This window comes from Rhododendron vialii, chromosome 10a (assembly GCF_030253575.1).
Source record: "Rhododendron vialii isolate Sample 1 chromosome 10a, ASM3025357v1".
In the NCBI taxonomy this organism is placed as follows: domain Eukaryota; kingdom Viridiplantae; phylum Streptophyta; class Magnoliopsida; order Ericales; family Ericaceae; genus Rhododendron; species Rhododendron vialii.
The window spans coordinates 11,061,775-11,086,479 of record NC_080566.1 but is presented as its reverse complement, the minus strand read 5'-3'; the positions used below and the strand labels follow the sequence as shown (position 1 = coordinate 11,086,479).

At 39.0% G+C, this 24,705-nt stretch overlaps 3 protein-coding genes and 1 long non-coding RNA gene across 4 annotated transcripts; 3 read left to right on the top strand and 1 right to left on the bottom strand.

The window, feature by feature from the left end:
• The first annotated feature begins 320 nt into the window (after positions 1–320).
• Positions 321–1,987, top strand: LOC131302880 (uncharacterized). The gene is made up of 2 exons (XM_058329674.1): positions 321–376; positions 1,393–1,987. Exons 1-2 carry the CDS (start codon positions 321–323, stop codon positions 1,985–1,987), a joined length of 651 nt encoding a protein of 216 aa, XP_058185657.1.
• A 2,109-nt stretch (positions 1,988–4,096) lies between these two features.
• Positions 4,097–5,663, bottom strand: LOC131303859 (uncharacterized). Its single transcript, XM_058330918.1, has one exon. It carries the CDS (start codon positions 5,501–5,503, stop codon positions 4,325–4,327), a length of 1,179 nt encoding a protein of 392 aa, XP_058186901.1. The 5' UTR covers positions 5,504–5,663; the 3' UTR covers positions 4,097–4,324.
• A 6,033-nt stretch (positions 5,664–11,696) lies between these two features.
• On the top strand, positions 11,697–13,495 carry LOC131303978 (agamous-like MADS-box protein AGL61). Its single transcript, XM_058331063.1, has one exon. It carries the CDS (start codon positions 12,533–12,535, stop codon positions 13,109–13,111), a length of 579 nt encoding a protein of 192 aa, XP_058187046.1. The 5' UTR covers positions 11,697–12,532; the 3' UTR covers positions 13,112–13,495.
• Positions 13,496–16,687: 3,192 nt separating this feature from the next.
• LOC131304400 (uncharacterized) lies at positions 16,688–19,654 on the top strand. Its single transcript, XR_009192395.1, has 2 exons — positions 16,688–16,763; positions 19,103–19,654. It is a non-coding gene; the product is annotated as an uncharacterized LOC131304400 (long non-coding RNA).
• The last annotated feature ends 5,051 nt before the right edge of the window (positions 19,655–24,705 follow it).

The following is a 24,705-nucleotide window of genomic DNA, read 5'->3' as shown; positions in this document are numbered from 1 at the left end:
TTCCTCGATAGTTAGTCCTGATCCACGTTCAATTCCAATATTTTCAAATCTCTCCACCGTTTAAGCTCTCTCTCTCTCTCTCTCTCTCTCTCTCTCTCTATTTTGTTGATTTCTGAAAATATTTTTAAGTACCAACCAAACACCGAAAAATAAAAGTTTAAAGTTTGTTTTCTGAAAAACATTTTCCATTGTACTAAAACATTTTACATCGAAACAAGCGGAGCCTAAAGATGATATACTGTAAGAGAATAACATGTCTCGTAAAATAAGAAATAAATATTTAAAAAATAAGAACCTTAACGAAACAGGTTTGTTGTGTGATGCGTGTCCATAAGATAATTACAAATTCTATTGATATTCGTTTGTGGGTCCGCAAGTAATGAAGTTTTGCTTTGCAAATTGCATTAACGATTGTAATCATGTTAAAGTAATGTTAGGAGATTAATTTTTACCATTGCTTTAGAGGCTTTTTGTCTTCTTCTTTTTTTTAAACATTGTATTTGTTAGTTTTGTTTCAATTTTTTTTAGATTATTGATTCGTCTTGACGAAAAGAATTAAAAATATCTAAAAATATTTAAAAATATCCAAGTTAAAGTCCAAAAGTTCAAAAAGCCGGCTTTTGAGGCTTTATCTTGGATATTTCAAAAAATATTTGGGTAAAAGTTAAAAAAAAAAAAAAGGTTTTAGAATTCCTCTCGCCGAGACCAACAGTAATTCACAAAAGTTTGGTGCAAAATTAACAAACGTGAAATCTTTTGGATAAGGACAAAAACGCCAAAAAAAAAAAACACTCTTAAAACTAAGGAGAACAAGACGTAGAGTACAAATTCGGCCTGTTCGTTTAACAGTTTTGGATTTTGGATTCTAAACATTATCTTATTTTCCTTCAATCATTAATCTCATTTTTTCTCTCTATCTCTCTATCTCTCTAATCATTATCTCTATTTTCAATTATTACTTTATTTCTCTCTACACTCATTACCTACAAATCAAAATCCAAAATTTCAAAACGAACAGGGATTGATTACGTTTGTTGGTCCCGAGAGTTATGAAATCTCATGTTGCATTAATATTGCAGTTCTGTGTGAAAATAAATGTTTAGAGATTAATTTTGGACTATCTCTTAATGTTGTGGGTCCACTAAAATTTAAATTAAGATGTAAAAGAGCCTCTTTTTGAAACGAGATTACATTTATTAAAAATAAATAAACACATTCGGGCAGGTACACAGAAATAGATTTGAGTTTATAAGGCTAATAACGCCTAACAGAAAAATAACAGCCTTTTATTGTGGGAAGAAGTTTTCCTTTTTATTTGAGAAATGTTTTATCTTTTGGCCTTTCATATTGCTGGTGGATCTGAAAAACTCGAAACGATTTGGTGTTTAATAGTACAAGTTGGCCTGCGGAGGCTGTTAATGGAAAGGCACAAGCCGATTTTTTTGAGTTTCTAGAGGCTAATGTCAAGCCTTCCCCTACTCAAGTGGCTTCTTCAAATCCTGAGACTTTGGTTTGGAAGATACCTGAGGAAGGCTTGATAAAAATTAATGTTGATGCAGCGATATCAAAGGCAACGAGCACTATTGGCACAGGAGCAATTGCTCGGAATGCAAACGGCTCAATTTTGGGAATCTTTACTAAGTCATATGAAGGTCTCACCTCTCCACGGCTTGCGGAGGCTATGGCAATTAGAAATGGAATGAATTTGGGTGTTGCTCTGAATGTAGGACGTGTTCTTATTGAATCGGATGCGGAATCGATTGTCCGAAGCTGCTCCATGTCAAAAAATCCACCCTCTGATATTGCAGTTTTGGTACAAGATTGTTTAGCTTTGAAGGATTCGTTTCAGTTGTGTGATTTTAATTTTGTCAAACGTGATTGTAATAGGGCTGCACATGCTTGTGCAAAGAAAGCCCTTTCTTGTAGTTTGTCCGGCTTGTGGACAACTACCTTGTCCCTTTGGGGCTCCTCTCTCTCTGATGGTTAGGCATTTTTCCGCCTTTCAGATTAATAAAATCTTCTCTCTTTTGATTAAAAAAAAAAAAATAGTCGTGAAAAACAGTAAATGTGTTTAGATAAAAAGAATTCGCTACAAATTAACTGCAAAAAAATGAACTTTTTTAAACCATCATGAAAAGAGACTGGGTTGTTCAGCTTAATAAGCCAATTGACTTATTTTTTCGTCCTTATTCAAAAAAATTCGTATTTGTTAGTTTTTCGTTAATTTTTTGTAGATTATTACTTCGTCATGACAAAAGAAATGTAAAATGTAAAAAATTAAGATCGAAATTTAATTTTTTTTAATAAAGATGAAAAAAGGCTTATTTTTGTCTTTTTTCAAAAAATTTATGTTTCAATTATTATTTTTTACTTTTTAGACTTCTCTTGTTATGACGAAGCAATAATCTCCAAAAAATTGACGAAAAATTTAACAAATGGGAAAAAAATTGAATAAAGATAAAAAAATAAACCACTTAGCTTATTAAGCCGAACAACCCACAAACATTGTCACCACTAGGGAACTCAGAGCTTTAGTGCCTCGTTTCTTTTGGTTAGTGTGTAAATTTGTAGTTCAAGTAATTATTTAGAGCCCGTGGGATGCCATCACGTGGTACCCCAAGACATTTACCACCACACATTTACATGAGACACATACACTTAATAGATGTGGAGCCCATATAAATATGTGGCGGTAAAGGGTCCTGGAGCACATGTGACAGTGCTCCAAGGGCATCTAGTTGTATTTTCTCTCCTCCCCTTCTTTCTTCCTCAGACTAGGCCAGAATAGAAACTAAAGTCTTGAACAAGAAAAGTAAAACAAGGAAAAAAAGGACTTCAAATGGTCCAGGGTTGATGCAGACCCTAAGCAACAAGGTCAAAGTTCCAAAACCCCGAGTGGGCCACCTAAACTTTGACCCCCGAAGGCCCAAAGTCCAAACCCACGAGTTTTGTTCGGGAGGACTTGGACTCGTTAGCCAAAGCCGACGACGTTTTGACTTGAGATTGTGGCGCTCATGGTCCAGCGCTTAGAAAAAACAGAGCAACGAGATTTTTTATGGGACACATTCCCTATCCAAATCACACTTTGTGTAAGAAAAGTATATAACGCAACCGAATGAGCAGATATTTTTTGAAGCATCGACAATGAAGGCTTTCAAAACACGAAAACACGCAATATGCTATTTTGCACGATTTTTTTTTTGTTGCGTCTGGATTTCTCTGTACCCACATTGGATTTATATACTCGTAGCTACTCAACCAGGGCCGGCACAAGAGTTTTTAGTGTCTAAAGCCTAATAAAAAAAATGTGTCCTTAAAGTGTTAATACTTAACAATTTTTACAGTAACAATCACAATACGAGAAAGTCAAACCAATATAAAGTTCATAGGGAAAATGACGGTCCATGACATGTTTTGATAATTAATACTCGTCAAGAACAAGCTAAAGGCATTTGTTAATGTTGAAAATGTCATTGACGAGTATTAATTATCAAAATACGTCATTAGCCGTCATTTTCCCAAGTTCATAACTACGTATCATTACATACGAATGGAATGGGGGGGTTAGGCACTTAAGCTTATGGTGGGTTACACGTCCTTATCATTAGCATTTTTTTTTTGGGAAAATGACGGTCCAGGACGTGTTTTGATAATTAATACTCGCCAAGGACAAATTAAGAACATTTGTTAATGCTAAAAATGTTCTTGGCGGGTATTAATTATTAAAATACGTCATTAGCCGTCATTTTCCCTTCTTTTTTTTTTTTTCATTCTATTAGGCTTAAAAAGAGTTATACTCAAACCCAAAGTAGTACAAATATTGGAATGCCTTTAAAATTTAGAATTTTTGTCGCCCAAGGCCCCGGCCTCTTGGGCCTTACGCTTGGGCTGGCCCTATACGCAACTCTCTATCTTCGTCTCCACCGTTTTCCTCTTCATCATTCGTTGAACAATCTGTATTGGGGCATCAAGACGAGCAACAACACCATCTAAACCTAGGTTATTTTGTTATTTTGTGCAATAATTTTATTCTTTTTCTGCATGAGATGGATATTCATATATATAGCCACTTCACGTAGCCGTAGGATACTTTAATGCACTTATATTAGGCCGAACATTGAAGAAGCCATTTTGTGATGTCAGAAGGGCTTCTGCTTGTAATCTCTTTTTGAAACTGTTAAGAAAGTGTTTTTCATAATAGCCCAAAAAAGAAGAAGAAGAAGAAGAAGGGCATCTGATGTTATTTACATTGAACTAGTATAAGCAAAATGAATAACCCCCACCCAAAAAAATATCCCTGCTTCTAAGGTAAAATGATCTCATCTCAGATAGCTTCTAGAAGGCAACAACTCGAGTCATGTCGAAAGTCTAACCAATTAGACTCCACTTCATAACCACCACCACCATTCTCAACCTGAAAACCAAGCGAGTCCACCACATCCTCCGTGCTCCACCCCGCACGCAGCAGCAGCACCGACAACTCCCACGCGTGACCCACCACGTCTCTCAACCCCTTAATCCCTTCCTCCCCACCGTCCATCATCTCCCCCACCTCCTCCTCTCTCCACCCTCCATCCCTCAACCTACGCCAAACATCATCCATGCGCCCTACCAAATCCCCGCTTGGCCGCCGCCTTGTCCCACCACGCGCCTCCTCCACTGCCCTCCCTCCTCCCCCCGCAACCTCCGTCCAAAACTCGATCCTCCGCGCCTCCCTTGCCGCCCACGCCGGTGCGTTCAACAATCTCGGCCGCCTCCTCACTTTTGGGCTCATGCAGCCTGATTCGACCTGGGTCGCGCTTCTCTTACAGCTTAGAAGTAGACCTGTCTTGCGTTCTTGTTTTCCGTTCTTGATTATTTTCTCTCCACGTTGCGTGTCCGTTGGTTTGGCCGAATCCTCAACACTCGCCACCACGTTACCCCCGAAATCAACTTGCTGGAAGAATCCGGCGATGTCAAAGCTCCAAATCCTTACATCGCCGCCGTCGACGTAGAAAACCGGGTTTCCCGCCAAATTCGGCGCGCACGGAATGTAACAGTTGCGATATATCGGCACGAGAACCGGGGATTCTTTCAAGAGCCGTTTCGCCAGCTCAACCGCCTCGTCGGTTCGTTTCGGTTTTTCGCCCCACGAGCGGGCCCAGAAGTTGTTTGTAGCGACTTCCTTGCACAGGCCTAAGGCGGGGAGGCTGGTGAGGATCTGGAGCTGCTGGGCCGAGGAGAACCGCCAGTTGGGGAAGCCCGGGCCCACGGGGAGGCCTTCCTGGAGGACGGAGCGGAGGTCGGGCGGAAACGTGAAGTGGAAAGCGGACTCGATCGCGGTGAATTCAGCCGCGGTGAGGCCGGGTTCGACCGTGACGTCGCTGGTGGTTGCGAGGTGGTGGATGACGGCCTTGGCGTAGGCGGCGAACGAGAAGCAGACCCGTGGCGGTTTCGGGATGCGAGGGTGGTTGGTGGTGTGGTTTGTTAGTGGTGGTTGTATTGTCAGTACTGTTTGTGCCATTGGAGATTGGTGGTAGTGGAGAGGGAATTAGTGTGGTGGGAGATGCGTGGGTGGGTGAATTGCGGGTTATATGAGGGGAAAGAGTCATGTGGATATTCTCCCATCCGGCTTGGACCGAAGAACGCGTCGGATTTGAAATCAGGTTAAGGAGAGAGAGAGCGGGGGGGGGGGGGGGGGGGGGGGTGGGGGCGGCGGCGAGTTTTGAGTTTTGACTAAGCAAGTTTGAGTGAAGTGGTCGTTACTCCGAATGTATGCTCGTAGAGAATAACTTAATTACGGAGAAGCCCTGAATAGGTTATTTACGAAAACGTTTAATATCAATTGTTTAAAAGTATTTTGAATGATTTGGCTTAAAAATAATTTATTACTTCTAATAAATTAGGATTAAAAATAATTTATTACCGCTACCGATTAGCAGTAATAGATTGTTTTTAATCCAAATCATTCAAAACACTTTTGAATGACTAAGATTGAGCTCCATAATAACTCATTCACGGATTCTCTTGGTTGTAAGGCAAACAGAATGTTTATGCAGTGAAAAAAAACTAATCCATGTTGGTGAGACAGTAGACATACATTGATGTGAAATGTATGAATAAACATAAATTAAGTTTTTAATTGTTAATAAAATAATTATTTTGCTTGACGAGAGGAATCAAAAATTAATGTATAAAAGTATGGAACAAACTCTTAAATGTTCATAAGACGATAATAAAGACAGTTGTTTTAAAAACACTTTTTTCCGTTAATGAATTTTGTTTTTATTTTGGTCGTAATTTTGTTGATGAACTCCAAAACAGGAACAAACAAGTTCAATTAGCATTCCGAGTTACTTAAATACGCATTTGACTAGTTATTTTAATCCCAATAATTCCAAATAGGCCACATGACAGGCCCCAAAATCAAGGAGATTTTTATGAGAGGGAATCCCAATTCCCTTTGATTTTGGGTTTTAGAAAGAACTATAGAATGAAAAATTGAACTTCATTTGAATTTGATGAGTACTCTTTTGTACTACATGTCGCTGATGATGCAATAGTCATGTGGGAAATGACACCTTTTCTAAGGATGCAATTGATATGGGAGCCGGTTTTGAGCAATTTTTTGTTACATAAAAAACCACTGAGAAGAATACGAATCCTTGATGGCATCTCTTTTATGGGTCTTAGGGTCAGGGTCCGTATCTTTTTTGTGGTCTTTATATCATAGCTCGTAACAAAATTTTAATTTAAGTGACGGTGTGGACTCATCCTTCTGGTCAAGGATTCGTGCGATTCTGCAAGAATTCATATTTTCAAATAAACCAACCAGGCATATATAAGAATCTTTTGCTGTCAAAAGATATAGTATGTCATTTCAAAAATTTTAAAAACACAAAAAATTGCAAGTCATTATGCATACCCTGTATATCTTATTAATAATTCGATAGATTTTAAAACACGATAATTTTTACAAACATTGTGCACAATATGCCAACATGACAAGTTTCATTGCTAATTGGATATATTTTTGCTATATATATTTTTTTCCTGAATGAGATAGTGCCACATTTGCTATGTTTATGTACATTGTTGTGAATGTAATATCGATCATGCCATTGTAGAGTTCTAGAGGAAGAAGACCAAGTCACCTACTTTCTTGTGATTTTGACACTATGTTGTGAGTTTCGTAAAATTCAAACTTGTAGCCGGTCATCCAACCACGTAACTTATAACACATCTACAAGGATTGATGAGGGACCGATGAGGGGTATTTACTAGTCACAATCAATTTAAATTTGATTTAAATTTGGCATGCGAATTGAATGATTACTCATTGGATAATTTATTCAGTACTCCAATAAGAATTGAATACTTTTGATCAAATCACGCAGGTTGATCTCATATTATTATTATTTTTGCACGGGACGCTGGGGGGCTGTTGTCCGCTTAGGGGCAGCAGCGCACTGTTGTTCCCGAATTCGAGGTCCACTTTGGTCTCGCTTCAATTATCGGAAGCGTTCACTTCGTAGAGCTCGTCGAGTAGAACAATTATACAAAAAAAATCAGCTTAATTGGATATCATTAATTGCTTGATCGGAACTTTTTTATCTTAAAAAGAATGGATATCATTAAATGCTTAATTGGACCGCAGCCCCCAGCATCCTTTTGCACTATGGGTACCCGACTCTCCTCGTAAAATCACTTGCCAATTTCGTATTAGGCCCTATTAGGAATGCCTAAGAAAGATTTTAGACTTAATTAATTACTCCATTTTTTACAACTAGTACAACTTATTTTCGCGGTTAGCAATCTTTTTAAAATTTGATAAAAGAAAAGACTTTTGAAATTCGTCTAGATGAGATGAATAAGAAATGTAAGAGAAATATGAATTAAAATTATAAAAAAAGTCTAGAACCCCCAAAAAAAAAAAAAAAAATTTTGGTTTGAATTGTATTTATGTGTATTGATTCTATTGAATGTAAATTTCTTGAAGAATCGGAAAAAAAAAAAAAAAAAAACTACTCACATATACGGGTAAGCAGGTTTTGCGATAATTTTCATCAACCGTAATACTACATCTCAAGGTGGCCCTCAACTGGTTCACTTGCGCGAGCTGGTTTTGTCGCCATTTCTGCATCAAAGATTCTTCTTTGGCAGAATGCGGGTAAGCTTCTGTCCCTTCATACCAATACCCACATAGGAAACTGTTCGAATTTTCGTCATGCCTTTTATTTTATGTATTTTGCCTCATTTTGCATTGCTGACGGTAGATACATACACGTATACGTACGCCTGAGAGTAACAATAGCGTCTGTGCGCTTGCGCCTTGTAATTTTGGAAGGATTGGCTGAAGTGAATTTTTTTTTTTTTTGACACGGGCTGAAGTGAATATGAGTCCTTAATTCATGGTTTATTGTCTTCTTTTGAGATTCTCAAGTCTATTCATGGCAGGGCCACAATTTTTAAAATTCGCGTCTGACGCCTAAAAATATCAGGGCAAAATGATAAAAAGACAAAGGCAAGTTCAAAAATCAAAATTATTACTAGCATTCAACAAGGTGAAATATCAAAATTATGTGTATTTTTACGAAAAATTGAAACAATCACTTAAAAATCACTCTTCTTGTTTTTGTGGCCTCAAATGGGAGATCAAGCCACCTTGCAACCAAAGATGGCAGTCAGAGCTTCCACCTGTACGACCTCACCCATCGGGATCAACGGTGTCTTCATTTGATTTATCTGAAGGCCGTATACCACTTCGAAGCACGACACAGCACCCTCGAGTCACCTTAGCCAATCTTGATCGCCGTGTTGAATAACTTGATAATACACATTGTTGGCTTAATTTCCTGACAGCTTGAGCTTGTAGGTCATTTGGTAACTTAACATGGTACCGGAGTTTTGGTTTCTAAGAGGTTCTTTCCATTTGTATTTGTTGCCAGTTTGCATTCTGCCTTTCCCATTTGCATACAATTTTGCTTTACATATAGATGTGCGCATCTCAACGTGTATTAGTTCGCTTTATGGATATTGTCGGGCCCATATTCTTCTAACAACTTAAGCTTTTAGGACAATTGAGAATCATGGACCATTGCATGGAGTACACCCTCCAATCGATGAGCTAGTGCTTTGGTCAGAATCTGTTCGCATTGCCAATGAGAAGTTGAGGCTAATCAGTCTGAAGTCAAAATATCCTTTGATCCACAGGCATCAATGCCATAAAAGAAGCATTGAGGCTCCTCTCAAAAGAGGCCGTCTTGTTCAGAGCTTGTCGCAAAACTCTAACTGCCTCCTCTCTCAAGGGTCTTTCCAAGAGGTCCATCTCCCTCCGCATTGGAAACAAACTCCATACCAATCAAACGAGGCCGCTATATAACTGTTGATTTGTGCTTCTTCAAACCTCCTCTATCTTGCTGAGATTTTCCTTCACTTCCTCTCTACGCAGTTGGTCCTGATCCAGGCCCAGCCCAAGGGCATGGCCTGAGAAGACTGGGCCCCCAAATTTTGGCCCAAAAAGAGGGGCCCGTGTTTGGAGTAGCTATATATATATTAGAATTTTGCAATATTACTGTAGAAACTGTAGTTGGTTCAGCCAGTGATTAAAAAAAAGCGCGACTTGGGTGAGGCGAGCCTGTATCGCCTCAGAGGTGTGAGGCAAGGCGAGGTTGGACGAGGCGAACGACCAGTCACGCCCCGAAAAAATGATCAGTCCTCCTCTCTTGCACCTCCCATAGGCCAACTCCTCTTCCACCTCTTAAGAATAAGGGGTAAGGAAAAACTATGGTAAAGCCACTGACAAGGTACTCCTCCTCCCCACTCAATTGTTTAGGATTTGTGCAAAAGATTTTTTTGGTAAGCACTTTGAGTTGTTAAGTGAGTAACACATTGGGTTAACTTGGGTTGGGCTCTTTTAGGATTTTGTTCAATGCTTGTAATCATGAGGAGACCGCGAATTAACATTGAAGCTTGAGTTTGCTAGAAATGACGATATTGGCAAGATAATAAAGCTTGGCTTGGTTGCAAATTAGGTTAAGCTCCTCTACATACCTCTATCCTCCATAGCTCTCGAGACTCCATTTTCAGGCCCCACTTCATGCCAATAGTGATAATCCAAAACGGTCATCTCCTAGATACTACATAGAAGACCATTGAGGCAATAAATCAGCTCAATTGAATATCAATTATAGCTTGAACAATGTGGATTTTGTTTTATAAAAATGGATGGCAAGTTTAAATTTTAATTTAAATAGTCTATTTCATACAAGCTATTCACGTGCCTATCAATATCCAATCCGGCTGATTTATGGTATCAATGCTCTCTGTAATATCTACGAGATGAATGGTTCAGATCATCGTTGTGGTCCTGAAGTCGAGCCTGAAAAGGTGTATGGAGGATAGAGGCATGGAGAGGTGCGTAACCCTGAAAATTATTAGGCATCTAGGAGTCTATGTAGATTTACCGTTGTCAAGGGATGGTTTGCTTGGATTGTTATTTTGGAAGTTGCTTCAAAAACAGCCCTAAAGGAAAGCCAATTGGAAGTTTGACCGCATTTGCGTCTATGCATTATTGTTCTCAAGCTCAATTGAGACAATCTTAGGTGCTGAAATTCATTTGTGATCATTGAGCTTGAAAATTAACTTAAAGCTTCTTTTATGTAGGTATACATGGGTCCATGAGCGTACACAACATCTAACGAAAGAAATAAAGCAAGAGAAATGGTAGTTTTGAATAGGAAATCGAGTAGAAAGCATGAAAGCACTGAAATGTTCAATGATGTGACTAAGCCACGTTGATGTCACGGTCGAAGAGGTAGGCCACATGGAGGCTCTTGAGACTATCAGACTACACACGCGAGTACTTTAAGATGCCATATGTTCCCCCTTAAAGGCCAACTGCTCAATACACAAGCTCGTCTTCCTCCATTAAAAAAAATTGCTGCTCTCCACAAGAATTCGCAAACCTGAGCACATAGCCAAATTTGAGGTTATTAACTAGTGCATTGGACACTGCAGGTGACACACGACCCCCTTCCCTTGGGTTCACCGGGCCAGTAGTTTGCTACCTAGAGTAAGAGGGTTTGACTTGGAGCCTGCCTTGAGGGACCTTCATTTAACAGCCTAGTATGCTATAGATTTCATCCTCCATCACGAAGTTGTATGCGAATGAACCTCAGTAGCTTTAAGCCTTTAACAACGTCATCTTAGGCATCTCCTCCACTTTTGATTTGCTGACAGAAGGTTCCGCCATCACGACATCGTCTTTAGAACAAATTGGAATTTCAATCAATGCATCTCTCAATTCCGGTGCTTGACTTCTTATTGCTCTAACACTCTCACATGACTTTCCCTACAAGTTGCCGATAATGCCTTCGCTGTTAAGCCTTCACATATTTTCTAAGAACATCCCACCAATGTGTTGAACCTGAAAACGAAGTATAAACTTTTTGCACATGTGCAAAAAAAAAAAAAATTCTTGTTTTCACACAAGATTTTACCATATCATATAGTGCAAGGTTTAAGTTGTGGAAGGGTTTCACATTCTCTCTCTATTAGCTTTGGAAGGGGCTTTCTTTGTTTGATCTTAAACTAATAGTTTTTCTTTTCTTTTTTTTTTTTATTGGGGGGGGGGGCTCGGCTTTAGTCAACCCAATTGATTGAGACTTAAGGCAGCTTTTTTTTTTTTGGGTTTGGTTTATTAGAACTGAACCTTAAGTTTGATACTTATGAGACTCACGTCACATGTGTCAATGAATTAAGAAACAATGAAACTCATTACAACTTGGGAGAGGGAAAAAAGTTATATCTAATGATAATAGACCAATAGTTGATAAGAACACTGTAGTTTCACTCCTATTGGTCCCTCGTCCTATAGAGTTTTTATGAGATCAAATTATTCTAAAATACGAAGCTAACAAGTTAACGTGTCTTCGGTGCATGTTCATGCAGTTGTAAAAACCCTTGTGTCAATATCATGCTAGTGTCGTGTTGCATGTCCATTCTATTTGAGAATAATCTTGTGATGGTAGGGTAGTGCTTGTAGAAAATAAAATTAGAGACAATAGATTAAGGAGTTTGGAGATTAAGGAGTTTGGACATGTCTATTGTAGATCGGTCATGCGGTAGTTAGGAGTGATATGGTTCCGGTAGATGAGGGGTAGACCAAAATTGACTTTAGAGGCAGTAGTTCGAAATGACATTGGTTTCTTGAATATCACGGGACAAGTGCTCGATGGACACAACGGATTCATGTAGCTAGCCCCAATTGAGTGGGACTTGGCTTAGTTTGGTTTGGTTTTGTTTGGTAATCTTGGTAAGACTAGATTACTAGTACCCTTAAATTTTTAACGGTAAGTTGGAGATTTAATATGCTAACTAACTATATTTAGTGTCAATAAATGTAAGTTACGCCAGTGAGATTCTCACAATTTGAAAGAAGTAATGGAGATGGAAACATTAAATATACAGATTACGCTTATTCTATAAATTGCGGTTGTTCTCTCCTAAATCTCTCCAAGGAAACCCAACTATTCTTCTTGATATTATTTCCATGGCAAGGAAAATAACTAGGGGTCGCCAAAAGATTGAAATGAAGTTTATTGAGTCCAAACAGGCTCGCCAAGTTACCTTCTCAAAGCGCCGATCTGGCCTTTTCAAGAAGGCAAGCGAGCTCTGTACCTTGACTGGTTGTGAGCTTGCTCTTGTTGTCTTCTCCCCTAGTGGGAAACCCTTGTCTTTTGGCCATAGTTGTGTTGACACAATAGTTAAAAGGTTCCTTTGCCAAGGCCCTATGGAAGTCGCTGGATATCTGGATCCTCGTGGGTCTATTTGTTCAACAATCCACCAGCAGTACACTGAGTTGTGCAAGCAACTCGAGGAAGAGAAACTCCGTTCTAAAGAACTTGAAATTGAAGGGTTGAAGCGCCCGAAGCCTTCCTGGTTTGATACGCCGACCTATGAGCTCAACTTGGATCAGCTAGAGGAATCCATAAACCGTATGAAAGAACTAAGTGATAAAATTGCCCAGAGAGTTAATGAGCTTTCCCTTATGGGATCTACTCTGACATTAGCTCCAGCAAATCATGTTGGAGCTATTGATCTCAATGTTGCTCCACCAGAGGAGATGTAAGCTTCCTTGGTTCCTTATGTCGCCATGGAAGCAGTTGGGAAGGGAATGGCCTAGCTGTTGTTTTCTCTTTGAAGTGTATCTTTTATTTTACATATGAGTAGTTGGTCTCTTGGTTCGCTTGTCTGTCCAGCTATTTTCTCTTTCTGGTTCGGACTTAGATAGATATCCCTAGGTTATCTTTGAGTCTTTAGTTTGAAAGGGAATAAAAAAGCTTTCCTTCAAATGCTTAACCTTGTGCCTTTAGTTGCGTCTTTGATTGTGCGCTGACTAGTGTAATAGGTGGACAGTGTTTCGATTGTTCCTTTTTTAAATCAAACAATGGTTTGTTTAAGTTTGTATACTATCCCTATAGAAATGATTATAATTTATGAAAATTATATCAAAGCACTTATGTGAATTTTAAATAGGTAAAAGAGTATTATTGACAATGCTATAGGAGTTCAGATACTTGGCATGTCAACGCAGCATGTACCTAATATGTCATAGTATAACCAACGAGCCACTATGAAACAAGTTATTGGTCACACCAAATAGATTCACTTCAATAACAAATGTCTAATGACTAGTCAATGTAAACGACTGAAGGCACTAAGTGTGCTTTAGACTCTCACAACCTCGGAGAAACGTGACAGGCCACTTTCTTGATTGGTGGCCAGAAGATGAAAGCAAGCTGCGGCACTTCACCTTGCAAAGGTCTAGTTGCCTTGAACCAGTGCAGTGGAGAGACTCAGAGTGCGGTCCCTCGGCAATGTGTGGTTCTCCAGTAAACTTTATGAAACTTAATCCATTGGCCTTGAAAATAAGATTCCGCCCGTGTAGGTACATGGAGCTGTTGATGGACACTAGTTTAGGTGTAGGTAAGCTAAACTGGTTCATCTTGTCATCTTGTGAAAGGTGCCAATTTATCTCTACAAGTATCGTGGAACACGGTAACGTTATTAGCTCACACAATTGATTTTTCCAATGCTTCTAAATTTTGGATAAACTTTATATTTGTTATTTTTCGTCATTCTGTGCTCCCCATGATTGTTACATCATTGTGATCTGTATCATTCTTGAAAAACTGATAGGATTGGTTAATAAATGATCAATGCAGTTGAGTCTATGATAAAGGTGCCAAATATCAAGATATCCATTGCGCAGCCACAAAAGATCGTCGACATTTAAGTCCATGCCTATAGTCTCCCACCTCATTTTGTGTATAAGAAGGATTCATAGTTTTTAGTGGAACATCACTTGATAAAATGGTTACCAATACCTCTCCCAGACCTCCACTGCATTGTTTTTCTATGTAGGATTAAATTTTTAGTGACCAATTACTCTAAGGTCCATATTGAGTTGATCGCAAGGATCAAAAAATCTTCCCTAGCTACCTTAGTCTTATGAGCCTTGCCGAAATTGCTATTTGTTTGGGCGTCTACTGCCAGATTTGTAATTGTAGTCAATGACTGCTGGAGTTACCCAACTTTACAGAAGTTAATGATGCCGGGTAATAAACACATGCAGTTTAAGAAGGCATAGTTTCCTAAACAAGACAATTAGTAGACGAAGTGTTTAAGTCATAGGCAACTTCTTTAGAAACTAATTGGTGAGCAGCCTAGTACACAACTGGAAGTTGAATTCCATTGATATAGTTCCATATCAATGAACAGCATTCAAATGAGTCATCTGTAGCCAAAAAATCCTTTTGCAAATTCTGAACAAAACGTCTTGCTCAAAACTCAAAATTAAATAACATGTAAGAGGAAGGGGGATTTCGCCATACATGTGCGACTAGAAACTGCCTTTTATTCATCAAGTGTGGGATTCTTTTATCTAATCTTACAGTAGTGACCTCATTTTTAATATACTTGGCCTAAATACGAATAAAATGAAATACACTCAGTTTTGTTGGGTATTAATGGGCCTGTTTCTTAAGGAACATAATCTATCAATTTTTGCATAGCTAAAACACAGATGAACTGGAAACCATTCAGGTACCGATTTCCTCTCTCTTTTCTTAGCTAGATTGTTGTGCCCTAGGTCCAGTTTATTTTTTATTCCAAGTTCAAACTCGACATGGGTTACCAATCTCTTCTGATTGTTTTTTTTTTTATTGGAAAAGAAATCTCTTCTGATTGTTTTGTGGCGTTCAAGAATTAATTTGCAATTCCAGGTTGCGTGTCTACATTTTGTCGGGAAGAGCCTAGATAACGATGGTATATTAATTGTCTATTTAGATTTGTTGAAGGGAAAGTAAATGCCCTGTAAATTTTATGAGTATCCTTTTTTTTCTGAAAGTACAGATTAGATTAAGGTGCAACTCAACCTATTCGCACATGACACATATTGATATTCAGGTGCAACTCCGGACCTTCTGATCTGTCCCTTCCATTCAACCTGTCCCAAATTGGTAACCAAGCAATGAAACTCCACCTTGGGAATCCCTCTGAACAACTCCCAAACAGCGAAGGTTGGATCATCTTTGTAGCTCTACTAGCTTCCCAGATAGACTCAAAGGAAAACACTCGGTAACTGAATGGCAGCCCACCTTCACTGCCATTTTGGAAAAAGGGAAAGATACAGGGGTGCTAGCCAATTCGCCCTTGGTATTGAACATGACCCATATATAGCTGCAATAAAACTCCACCTTGGGACATTCCTACTGAACAACACCTAAACATGCCAAGGCTGGATCATCTTGGTAGCTCTTCTAGCTTCCCAAGTAGACTTAATCGAAAACACTTGATTACCGGAAGGCAGCCACAGAACTTCATCAGATAAATTTTGGTTATGGGGGAAAGATACAGGCTCGTGACAAAGGATATAGGATACCTTACCCTTAAAGGATCTCCCCAGGTTAAAAGCTACTTTATCCCCCAACATTTCATAACGACAATCCACAATGATTCAGAACCTTTGTGGAATTTTGAAATGTAACCACAAGCTCTCTCGTAATGGAGACTCTTCTTACGGGACACCGTTTCGCAACATTAACTGCAACATCTCATGGCATTCGCCGCCTACATTTCTCCATCGTATATCGTAAGGATGCCATAAGGCTATGTTTGGTTAGATGAAATCACCATTGGAATGCAATGGAGACCGCAATAGAATGGAGAGGAATAAGTGGAAGGATCATTCTTATTCAGACGTTGGTAGTGCGTAGTATCAAATTTGTGATGGATGAATTCAGAACATGTCATCATCAAGTGTCAAATCAACTAGTGAGCTAAGTTTGAGAATAACTACTTTCTGAAAAAAGAAAACTATTAAGGAAAACTCTGAAAAATGATAGGGATTTGGAACTTCTCATTATTGTGCTAGGCTATGAAGCACGGATACTCTTTTTTAGCTTCCGTATCACGTACCGTACGCGTATCGGATACGGATGCGCTCGGATACGTATCCGATACGTTTTTTTAGAATATCCTGTTTTTAGATTTAATTTTTGGTACCCTGATACGTTTCGGATACGTTTTGGATACGCTCAGATACGTTATGCATACGTTTTGGATACGTTTTGGATATGTGTAAGGGTAAAAATATTATTACTTAAAATATATGAGTCAAATTTATTTCCCCAACCGGGACAAGTCGAGAACAGAGAAGAACGAAAGGCAGAAAAAAGACGACGTTATCTCTCACTCGTCTCTCGACAACGATGACGACTGTAAGTGTTTTTCTCTCTCGTCTCTCTGTTCTCTGCTCTCTCTCTCTCTCTCTCTCTCTCGTCTTCTTCTCTCTCATCTCTTATCTCTCTCATTGTGTAACAACACACAGTCCGGATCCAGCTTTGGTGCGGACCTTGCTCTCAGGCGTTGGATTGTATTTTGAATGGTCGGGATGCGCGGATAGTTTGTGCGAACAAACTATCCGCGGATCCCGACCATTCAAAATACAATCCAAAGGCTGAGGAAAGAAGTCTGCACCAGAGCCCAATCCGGGATCCCTGACTGGATCCAGACTATATACATATATATAGGCATATATATACCTATACGGAAATGTATCTCTCTCTCGTCTCTTGTCTCTCTCTCTCTCTTGTCTGATTTAGGGGTTTTTTTTTTTATAGTATAATATGATTTTAGGGGATTTTTTTTTCTGTAACAGTATGTTGGATTCTGCTGGTACTGGTAGTTCTGTTTCCTCATCCTCACAACCTAATGAAGGGGATACAAATAATTTTTGGAAAAATTAATTTATATTCAATGTATCCCCAACGTATTGTATGCTACTTTTTTAAAAAATCACGTATCCGCGTATTCGTATCGTATCCATATTCCGTATCCGTATCCATGCTTCTTAGGTGCTAGGATTTAAAAACCAAAAACAAGGTAAAACCTGATACTTAAGATAAACCAACCAGTAGACCACACTCAACAGTTTACAAGTGATCATCACAAGACAGGTACAATTTCTCTTACGAATTGGTATTTTACATGTAGACATCTAGTCAACCACGCTACTATTATTCCGTGTAAAAGGGATTCCAAACATACTACAAATCGTGAGAAACTGATTTCTATTCCATGAAAGTACCAAAGTTGCTCCCAATGTTTGAACTTTTGCAACTGAGAGTCTATCACACACACAAAGAGTTTTGGTGGTGTAATTGATGTGTTAAGTTACTAGTAGTCCCAAAAGCTTAAGTTTTTGGGAAATTGGCCCAATAAAGTATATCAAGCCCATTTACCACTAAAAAAAAATATTTATATCAAGCCACCTAACATCCTTTCTCAGGTACAACCGTGTATTGCACGTGGAGATACAAACATCTAGAGAAGATGAACATGATGCAAACAGGGAAAAAAAGCAAATAAAGATACTTGAACCCAAGACTTCTGCGAACATGAGCTCTCCATAATAAGTTACCAATAGTCCCCAAAGTTTAAGCTAATAGGAAATGTGCCCAACAGTGTAAATTAAGCTATCTAACAATATGACCATATCGTTGTATGGGCTTATTTGTCTCACCAACAAAAGATTTAGAATGGAATGATGATTATTTAGTTTTGTAACGAAATGAGTATTCTTTTTATTTTGGTGAATGGCAATTCCATTTGGAGTGATATTCCATTGATTTTCAGTGAATCAAACATGGGAATGGCCGTTCCATTCTGATGTTGATTTTATCGAGCCAAACCTGGCCTAAAAGTTTCTCACTCACCATATGCCCACTGAAGACCCTAAGCTTTCAGAACAAAGCTTCCCAAATATTGATGCCTTTTGGCTTCTAATTTTAAATAATGAATTTCACCATAAACTGAGCTGCAACAAACTCCCACATCGCTGTAGCTGTCTACAATCTGATTTGAGTCTGCAATATTGATCCTGTATGAGCCAATTGTTTGTGACATGCTTGATTGCTAGTAGTGTAACACATGTGCATGGATTTGTCTATTCGTAAGTCGTAATCATCTATAAGATAGAAAACTTTTTGGGAAGTTTCTCTTTATCATGTGTTAAGAAGCCAGGCAAAAAAATTCAGAGTTCAAAATTAGCATCCATATCATTTCGTTTTGTGCAAAAACTGTTTTCGATAACATCTTAATGTGGTTCTGGAAAATGAAAACTCTGTTGTGTATAGCAGGGAAGCCGTCATAATGGTAAGAAAAAACCCTCTTACCTTCATGTAAGATGTTTGTTCCTACGACTTATTGGATAGAAGAAGGGGCTTGCATGAGAGATAAGAGCCTATCGAGTTGGCCAAGGACCGCCTGCGATCCGAGATAGGGATCAGTACATTATGATCAATTCAGGCCCCGTTTCAAAGGTGCAGGCAAGTCATTCTTGGCCACCAAGCTAGACTCTTCTCTTCATGTTAGACCCTCTCTCCTGTTTATGAAACTACTCATACCGTACACCCTTGCCAATCCCAGTTTCAAAGTCACCATATTTATAGCAAGAAAATGAGATCAGATTCTGATTGCCATATCTTTTTATGCTGCTCTCACTATCTTTTCTTTGCTCTTCCATTCCTCTTCTGCACCGTCCAATGTCGACATTCAGGAATATGTTCGTTCTTTTCAATTTACTGATGCTATGGAGTGTGGAACCTGATAGTAGTCTAGCCCATGTGGATTCAACTTTTCGTGCCTATCCCCTAGCCTAGGGGTGCTTTTGGTATTTTCATAGACTTGTGCGTCACTGATGCGCAGAAGTTTAAACGAAGGAAGCAAGGTAATGAGCATAAATTGGATGTCTGCCCTCTCTGATGCTTTTCAGCTTTGATTTGGAGGCATGGTTCCACGACACAATGCCCCTTGAGTCCTTGAATTCCAGGGGTATAGGAGGCTTCTATTTCACTGAAAAATCTTTTTGTGAGTAGCCACTTTGCAGATAAATAGGCAGAGGTCAGGTCTGTCCCCTTCCCCCCCCACCCCACCCCACACACACACCCCCATACCCCATCGATTGGGGATTACATGAGTACTGTTAGCGTTGTTGATCTGTATAGACAAGACCCTAGCTGTAAGTTGTAGCGATAGAAGGTGATGTAATTACATTATTACAATTCTTTTGTCATTGTGAAATAAATGAAGGGCGAAGCATGTAAATGAACTGTTCTTGTGTTGTGATTATGATTTCTTTATTTTACTACACTTTTATCTGCTAGATCACGTGTTTGGATTCCATTATTCACGACATATGCCGTGTCAATCCAACATTTCGTCTGTCACATGTTTTTGGGACTTGATTTTGAAGGTTGAATTTCCATATTGACAAGAGAAGTGATCTTGAAGCCTTCCAAACTCACTTTATGTTCTCATTGTTCTGGTTGTTAATGGGGACTCTTTATCCATTTGACATTCTCCACATGAAGTATGGCATTGAGTAGTCAGCCACGTGAACAGTGTTTTGTTCTGATTCCATGTTTGAGGGTGGTAGTTGTGTTGACCTTTTTTTCTTTCTTTTTTTGGTGTTGACCTTGATGACCCTACTTGTGGTCACCAACCACCATCTCTTCAATTATGTCTGTTATCTTAGTTTATCAAGAAAATATTATGAGTTCAATTTAATTTTATTTTTGCCGAAATTTCGTGACAATCCGCTGTAGAGCGTGTGTTTTGTGATTAGTACTAATGCTTAAAGTCCTGTGTTTCTAAAAAGATGTTATTTTTATGACTAACTTGCCCCAAATGACTTCTAATACAAAAAGGTAGAAAATAAAAGAGACCTATATCTACTTCCTCTATACTAGGTTCTCTCTTTTTCCACCATTGAAAGAATCCTGTTCTCTCTCTCTCTCTCTCCATGGCTGCTACCACCACACATTTGAGTCAACTCTGAGTTCCTCCTCGGCGGCACCTTCGGAGTCTCTGTTGGTTACAACGTCTTCAATGTTGCCGCCATCGTGCTCAACGGACTAGACTTCACAGCTAGTACTATTTTGTTGCCAAACTATTTTCATACCTCGGAGGGAAAATTTTGGTATCTCCAAGATGAGATCTGAGTTGTCATATGCACGATTTGGTGTAGTTTTTTTTTTTTTTCCTTTTTAGATTGTTAAATACATTCTGAACTTCAATGTGTAGAATCTATTTGTTAGCTAACAAATAAATTTGATGTAGTTATGTTATCTTTTATCCTATAATGAAATTGTGGGAGTTTGGGGTTGTAAATAGAATAAAAATGTATATCAAAGAAAGTTATCCTAAAGTGAGATTGTATATGGAAGAGATTATCACGTTTTTACTGTTTTCTTAAAGTGAGATTGTATATGGAAGAGATTATCACGCTTTTAAGTAAAAGCGTGATCTTTGTATACATAATAATCACGGTTCCATGTACAAGTGAGATTATATCTTCATAAACAATCACGCTTTTGTTTATTTTTTTAAAAGTTTTTTAGCTTTTTCATCATGGGTAAAAATCGCGATTAAAAACAGGGTATACACAATCTCACCCCGAAAGACTGCACTTTCATAATCGAGATGGATTTTATCTGTGATCTTTCTTTTCTTTTCTTTTTTAAGTAGTCATTCAAATTTCAAAGAAGTCATAGAGTTGGTTGTGCAAATGGTTCAGTCAAAGAAGTCAGAGGTTCCCCTCACCAGACCAGTGATCACAAGCACTCAGTTTTTCTCTAAAACAAAGATTTTTTTATAACCGGATATCCGGATCAGCTTGAGCACACCTCAACTAATTAACTCTTCATACATAGATTTATAGTAAAATCAAACAAAAACAACCACATATCCCACCCCCGAAATTATATTGCTGCAATCACAGCTCACAACAACTTGTGGCAGGATCCTCTAGTACCTGGAAGCAAGGTGTGAAAATTAATACTTTGGGGTAATTGTGTTTCAATAAGGTTGGTACAATCAATCAATCTATCTATCTATCTATATCCTATACAAATGTATTTGATGTTAAAAACCCTCCAAACTTTCAATCCTTATTTTTTAGACTTTTGATTTTTTTCATTTAGAGAGAGAGAGAGAGAGAGAGAGAGAGAGAGAGAGAGAGAGAAGTACGTGGGAAGTTATGTACCATACTTCTAATTCCTCCAAGTGTCCAAAATCTAAATTAGTTAGCACAAGTTATGTACCCTGCTTCTAATTCCTCCAAGTGTCCAAAATCTAATTAATTAGTTACAACAACTAACAAAGTTACTACTTACCAAAAAAAGAAAAAAAAAAACTAACAAAGTTATTTAGCAGGACTGGAGGGCGGTGCTGTGTAGTTTCGTGTTGCGCAACGTGCTGTGCATGGCAAATCGTTGCCGCTCCGGTCTCGTTCTGATGATTGGAAACGTTCACTTTGAAGAGCTCGTTGAGTCGAAATGAGTAGTCAAAATCAGCTCAATAGGATATCATTAAGTGCCTCATCTGAACATTGTTATTGTAGACACCCCAATTTGGGTCTCCCAAGTTGATTTTACTTCATTTTTCGGATTCTTGTTTCCCCGATGATGAAATTTATCAAAAGCAGTCTTGAGTATGAAAAGGATTTAAACTTAGAGTGATTGGAATCCCTTTTGAACCATAAACCCTAGCTGAGGTTTGACCAACGTGCGTCGGTTTGGAACCTGAGCGTGCCAATCAATTTGCCAAGTGTTGGTCAAAGGTCAAACTTTGAACGTTGACCAGCGCGGTGATAGGTTGTACCATGCGTGCCGGTCTAGAACCCACGCGCGCTAGTCAATACCTCTCCCTATCACCTTTTTGCCAGCCGGATTTTGTGATCATCAGGGATTTATTGCACTGTAGAGCCCCGATTTCATTGCCTGATTAGTGTTCTGCAGGTTTGGGGTGCACCACCCTCACAACCACTCCCATCACCTTTTTGGACAACCCTCTCCACCAAGCAACCCAACCAGCCTTGTTGGCCGGTTATTCTACCTTGTTCTCCACTTTCCAACCCTCTATAAATACCCCCATTGATCCTCCATTCGAAGGGTTACAAATTCTCAAACCCTAAAAATTACAATTTCAAAGGTTATCAAAGCATTCAAACCCTAATATTCTTACATTCAAGTTCGCATTCCTCATTATTACTCAAACACCCTTTACATCCATTTTCAATCACTAGTCACTCTAGTCCAAATCCATTTTCAAGCTCTCAAGTAAAGGTAAAAAACCTTACTGTGTGGCCATTCACACCTGCGCGCGCTGGTCTCCTATACGCGCGCGCCAATCCTTGGCTGCGTGCGCAGACCTGCGTGGGGATAGGAGTGCTGGTATTTTATGTTTTTAATAGTATATAGAACACTTTGATGCATGTTAAAAAAGCTATTTACAGTTTTATGTGCTTAAATTGTTAGTTGTCTACCAATAGGCATTTATGCTGCTTTGGAATACCCCTGGGTTACTTCTGAATATTTCTCAGAGCCCAAGCATGCAACACCAATTACTAGAAGTCCAGTCAGACCAAGCGCGTGCTTGTCCTTGGCCTGCGTGCGCAGGTGTAATCTGACTTCCAGTGAATGGCTCTGCGTGGGTAACTCAGCTTTTGGCCTTTGTTTTATTCCCCACACTGTTTATAGGGTGTATTTTCATTGTTTTTCATTATGTTTGTAATTATATAGTCCCCCTATGCATAAAATTGCTTGGTTTGGTTCTAGGTGAGCATTGGTCATTCCAGAGTCCAGAAAAGGATAAAAATCAAAGCTATTAAGATAAGTCAACACACGCGCGCTTGTGTGATGTTGGCGCGCACAGGTTTGCTTGGATAAACATAGATCATTGCATGCAAGTTGATGATTGTTCGTGCCAATTCTCCTAAGCACACTATTTTAGTTATCTCGGCAGTATTTTGATTTTGATTTCATTTATTGCTTATCATTCCATCCATCCATGCTATCAGATCACATCCTGCAACATGTTACAGTTTAAATCCCCATTTTAACTATTTTCCCTCCTAATTGGCTAAAAATTGATTAAATAAAGAAGAATCTCGAAACTTTTCACAAAATACCTAAGTAGAGATTGATCTCCAGATTAGGCGAGAGGGGTGCCTTAAAACTCTTTTCCTCTCGTAACCAGGCTCCCGAACCCAAATATGGTTATGACGGATTAGTGCTTTCACTTTTTCAAAACAAATAGTGTATAAGGTGATTCAAGTTCGGTTCCTTGGGTGTCGGACCTTCAAACCTAAGTGGCGACTCTAAATTGAGCGCTCGTCCCTCTAGCGCTCCTTCGATCCGGGCCCTGCTTTAGAAAATAGAATTTCTAAGGGCATGTCGAACATAGTGGCGACTCTGCTAGGGATGATTGAACCAATATTGATTTGTATTTAGAGTTTAAAACACTTGCAAACAATCCGTTAAAAATCTGTCAAAACGGTGAGCTTCGCACTGCCGAAGAGAGGAATGGTGATTTAACAGGACTTTTGTGTCCGACAAATCCAATCTGGGACTTTTCCGATTGTTCACTTGTGTGGTTTTCTCTAAAGATAGATTAAATAAAGTGAGCCAAATTTGAAAAGGTATTTTGCGATTTTGCGATTCTTCTTCTTTCAATCAATTTCTTAGAATTTCTCATTTGCATTGATGTGGGATAACCTCGTTGGAGCGTCTTAGCAATCCGACACGGTTTACCGGAGCCCGGGGACCCCGAATGCCCAACAATCTTCGATGATGATAAGTCATTCTGCTATTTGACTATTGCTCTGTGGTTACGCAGGCAACGGGAGGTATATCTTGGCTTTAGTGCGAGGAACCTGTTACGAACCAAATTCAGCCTTTACATATACAAACCACTAGAACTCTCCAAACTAAGACAGGTACCCACAGGGTAAGATCTATTTGGATCTAACCCCATATTCTGTCTATGTGTTACTGCTTTCCCTATCGCATGCACTGTACATACATATCGTCTTGTGTAGGAGTATGCTTAGGGCGTCTTCTAGGTTCTCTCTCTTTCGAGTCTGTCTTAAGCTTATTAGGACGCTGCTTTGCCTGATGAAGAGTCATGCATCTTGATGGTGAACGTTATTAATTTTCAGAGTTGTTAGATCAACGAGATTTTGGGAAATCAAATCTTTTCTAAACCCTTGTCTACCCGACTAAGGTTTCAACAGAAAACGAGGAACAACGGAGAGAATGCCATGATACTTATACCATTTTGGTTATCGTGCGAAGCACGTACACCGTTTAGGTTAACAAC